We start from the raw sequence: 3,002 nt of genomic DNA, 5'->3' as shown, positions 1-3,002 counted from the left end.
TTAACTTTTGTGCTATGGGTGTCCTATTGAGGAATTTGGAGCCCGCCCCCACAATATGTAGATCGGAGCCAACTTTTTCTTCTATCAGACACAGAGTCTCTGATTTGATATCAAGCTCTTTGATCCATTTTGAGTTAACTTTTGTGCATGGGGAGAGAAAGGGATTCAGTTTCATTTTGTTGCATATGGATTTCCAGTTTTCCCAGCACCATTTGTTGAAGATGCTATCCTTCCTCCATTGCATACTTTTAGCCCCTTTATCGAATATAAGATAGTTGTAATTTTGTGGATTGGTCTCTGTGTCCTCTATTCTGTACCATTGGTCTACCCGCCTGTTTTGGTACCAGTACCATGCTGTTTTTGTTACTATTGCCATGAGACAATTCTTAAAGGAAGTTAGACGAGCCTCTCTCCCTAATGTATTTTCTGTTCACACTCTGTCTTCCCCATACTGTCTACTTTCTACCACGCCATGTATTGGTACCTTAATTCTAACTATAGGACCAAGATGTTTAAGGGCTTTATTTCTAGGTTTGTTTTATGTAGAATGATATTGGCAATTATATTATCTAATTTTTTATAAATTTTAATGTGAGAAAATTACATTATTAAATTTTTAAAGAAATTTTCAGTTGACTTTTAAGAGAAATTTTAAAAAATATAGTAGTCTTTTATAGTTTTTGGTCTTATCAATCTTTTAGCTCAGACAATGGAATGAAGATTCTATAAATTACTATGAATTAAACTTCGTTAGTATTCTCCCAAATAAGGGTAACACCATCAAATGACCTCTAATCTTAGGATATCCTGTTTAGTATTACTTTTAAAAGATAGACTTACAAAGAAAATCCAACACTGATATGCAAGATGGGGAAATTGACACAGTATGTGACTTTTGATATTCATCTAAAGCAAAAATTATTCTTGTATTTAGATATTTCACAATCTCCTCACTTTAAAAAATATTTTATATAATTGTATGTTATTTAGTTATCCATCTAGTAGGAACAATGAAATCATAAATATATGAAGAGAGAATTGTGCATAGAGGTTTCAAACTTGGGCTCCAAAATCAGATGCTACAGCTTAAATTGGCTTCCCCACTTAAGAGTTTTGTGCCGAGGTTCTCAAACTTGGATTTTTTCATTTGTTAAATGGAAATAATGATAAGCCAACCTCATATGGTTGCTCTAAAGTGCGTGGTGCAGAAGAAATGTTTAGTAAATATTACTGTGTTTAATAATAACAACTCAGAAAAACCTTCATATTGCAATTATTGACCATGGTCTTCTGTATTCTCTTTTTGTTCTTATATATACTTTTATATTCAACACTGGGGAGTCAAGATATGCTTAATATTATACATATATTTATTAAAAATCTAGCATTGTTTCCTGTTTGCTCAATGTCATGTCATTTTTCTACAATATTATTCTGTGGTGTTGATATACACATAAATATTCATAAACAGCTTTTCCTTTTTGCTCATATTCCTCAGTCCTATTATGAATGTGTGTATAAATGTATGTATGTTTAGTTTATGAATCTAGTAACACATAGCTGCATCTAGAAGAATTTTGACAATCTCTGGTGCTACCAGAAATATGAGGTAAATTATATCCCTCATAACCTAATGACATAGTTTCATCATATTTTCTTGAATTTGGGCACAAAATAGCAATTTATATTTGCTTTTATATACATTTACTTAACTCTTTGTCTTTCCTAATCTTAAAAGTTTATATCATGATATTAAATACAAATAACGATGTTTTCAGCTTCCAGTAATATGAAGTTTTAAATTTTTTTAAGGTTTCCAATTATTTGGTAGTCACTTATTATTCATACTTTTTAAATGAAATCTTTTATTTCCTTAGCAAGTTTTTTTTTGTTTGACCTAAATTGTAATAATTTATTTGTATGATGGATTAATATATAACCTTGAAAAGACTCACAGTATATTGAAAAATACATAAGGAAATCATGTAACTTGATTTTCATGTTATATTTCCTTTTAATTGAAAGCCAAGAAATTCTGTGAGGTTTATTTGAAAATGAAATTATGATTTGGTAGCAAAGAGTTTAAGAGAATCGGGAAAAAATTTCATAATGAGGGAAACTACAGGGGAAAATTAATCATCAGTTTTCACAAATTCACTAATATAATTTGTGAATTCTATATGCATTGTATTTATTATTATTGCTATTAAAATGATACTAATACTCGACTTGTATTTTTTCTTGGCAGATGGTTTATTGCTCTCTGACGGATTTCCAGAAAGCTGTCTATCAAACAGTGTTAGAAACAGAAGATGTCACTCTGATACTTCAATCTTCTATGCCTTGTACCTGCAGCAGTGGCCGGAAAAGGAGAAATTGTTGTTATAAGGTAAGCAATTCAGCGTGTCTTTACCATCTTGCCTTATCATCTTGTATTCTGTGTTAGTGCCAAAGTAAGTAGTAGATAAACAAAATGACTTTTCCTCAGATAGTTTTTTAACTTTGGAAAGAAGTTATAAGTTTTAAAGAGAGAAAAGTTTTCAAAAATGGTTTATAATATCAAATAGTTACCACGTATAAAATACAATATTTAAGCATTTTGAAAAATTAATTTTAGATGCTTCAATTTGATATCCTCTCTTTTAGCTTTTGCTGGAAAGTAGGCCACTTTTATCATGAAATTTCATTTAAAGTATAAATTAGCAAGGTGCAGTGGTGCATGCCTGTAATCCCAGTGGCTTGGAAGGTAGGAGAATCGAGAGTTCAAAGCCAGCCTCAGCACCACCAAGGCACTAAGCTATTCAGTGAGATCCTGTCTTCTAAATAAAATACAAAAAGGGCAGGGGATGTGGCTCAGTGGTCGAGTACCCCTGAATTTAATCCCCAGTACCCCCACAAAAGTATAAATTAGTATAAATATTAGAATTAATTTTGTCATTATCCACTAGTGGTAAAATGATTTACTCCTTAATGACAGTCTTAAATACTATTCAGATATATAT

At 31.2% G+C, this 3,002-nt stretch overlaps 1 protein-coding gene across 1 annotated transcript in view; it reads left to right on the top strand.

Annotated features, from left to right (window-relative positions):
* Ercc6l2 (ERCC excision repair 6 like 2) overlaps positions 1–3,002 on the top strand; it is a 106,234-nt gene that overhangs the window by 31,102 nt on the left and 72,130 nt on the right. The window contains exon 5 of the mRNA XM_048800349.1: positions 2,231–2,389. Coding sequence (XP_048656306.1) covers positions 2,231–2,389 — 159 coding nt within the window. The remainder of the gene's footprint in view (positions 1–2,230; positions 2,390–3,002) is intronic.

The sequence above is a fragment of the Marmota marmota genome, unplaced genomic scaffold (assembly GCF_001458135.2).
Source record: "Marmota marmota marmota unplaced genomic scaffold, marMar, whole genome shotgun sequence".
NCBI lineage: Eukaryota > Metazoa > Chordata > Mammalia > Rodentia > Sciuridae > Marmota > Marmota marmota.
This window is presented reverse-complemented; position numbering and strand designations above follow the sequence as displayed.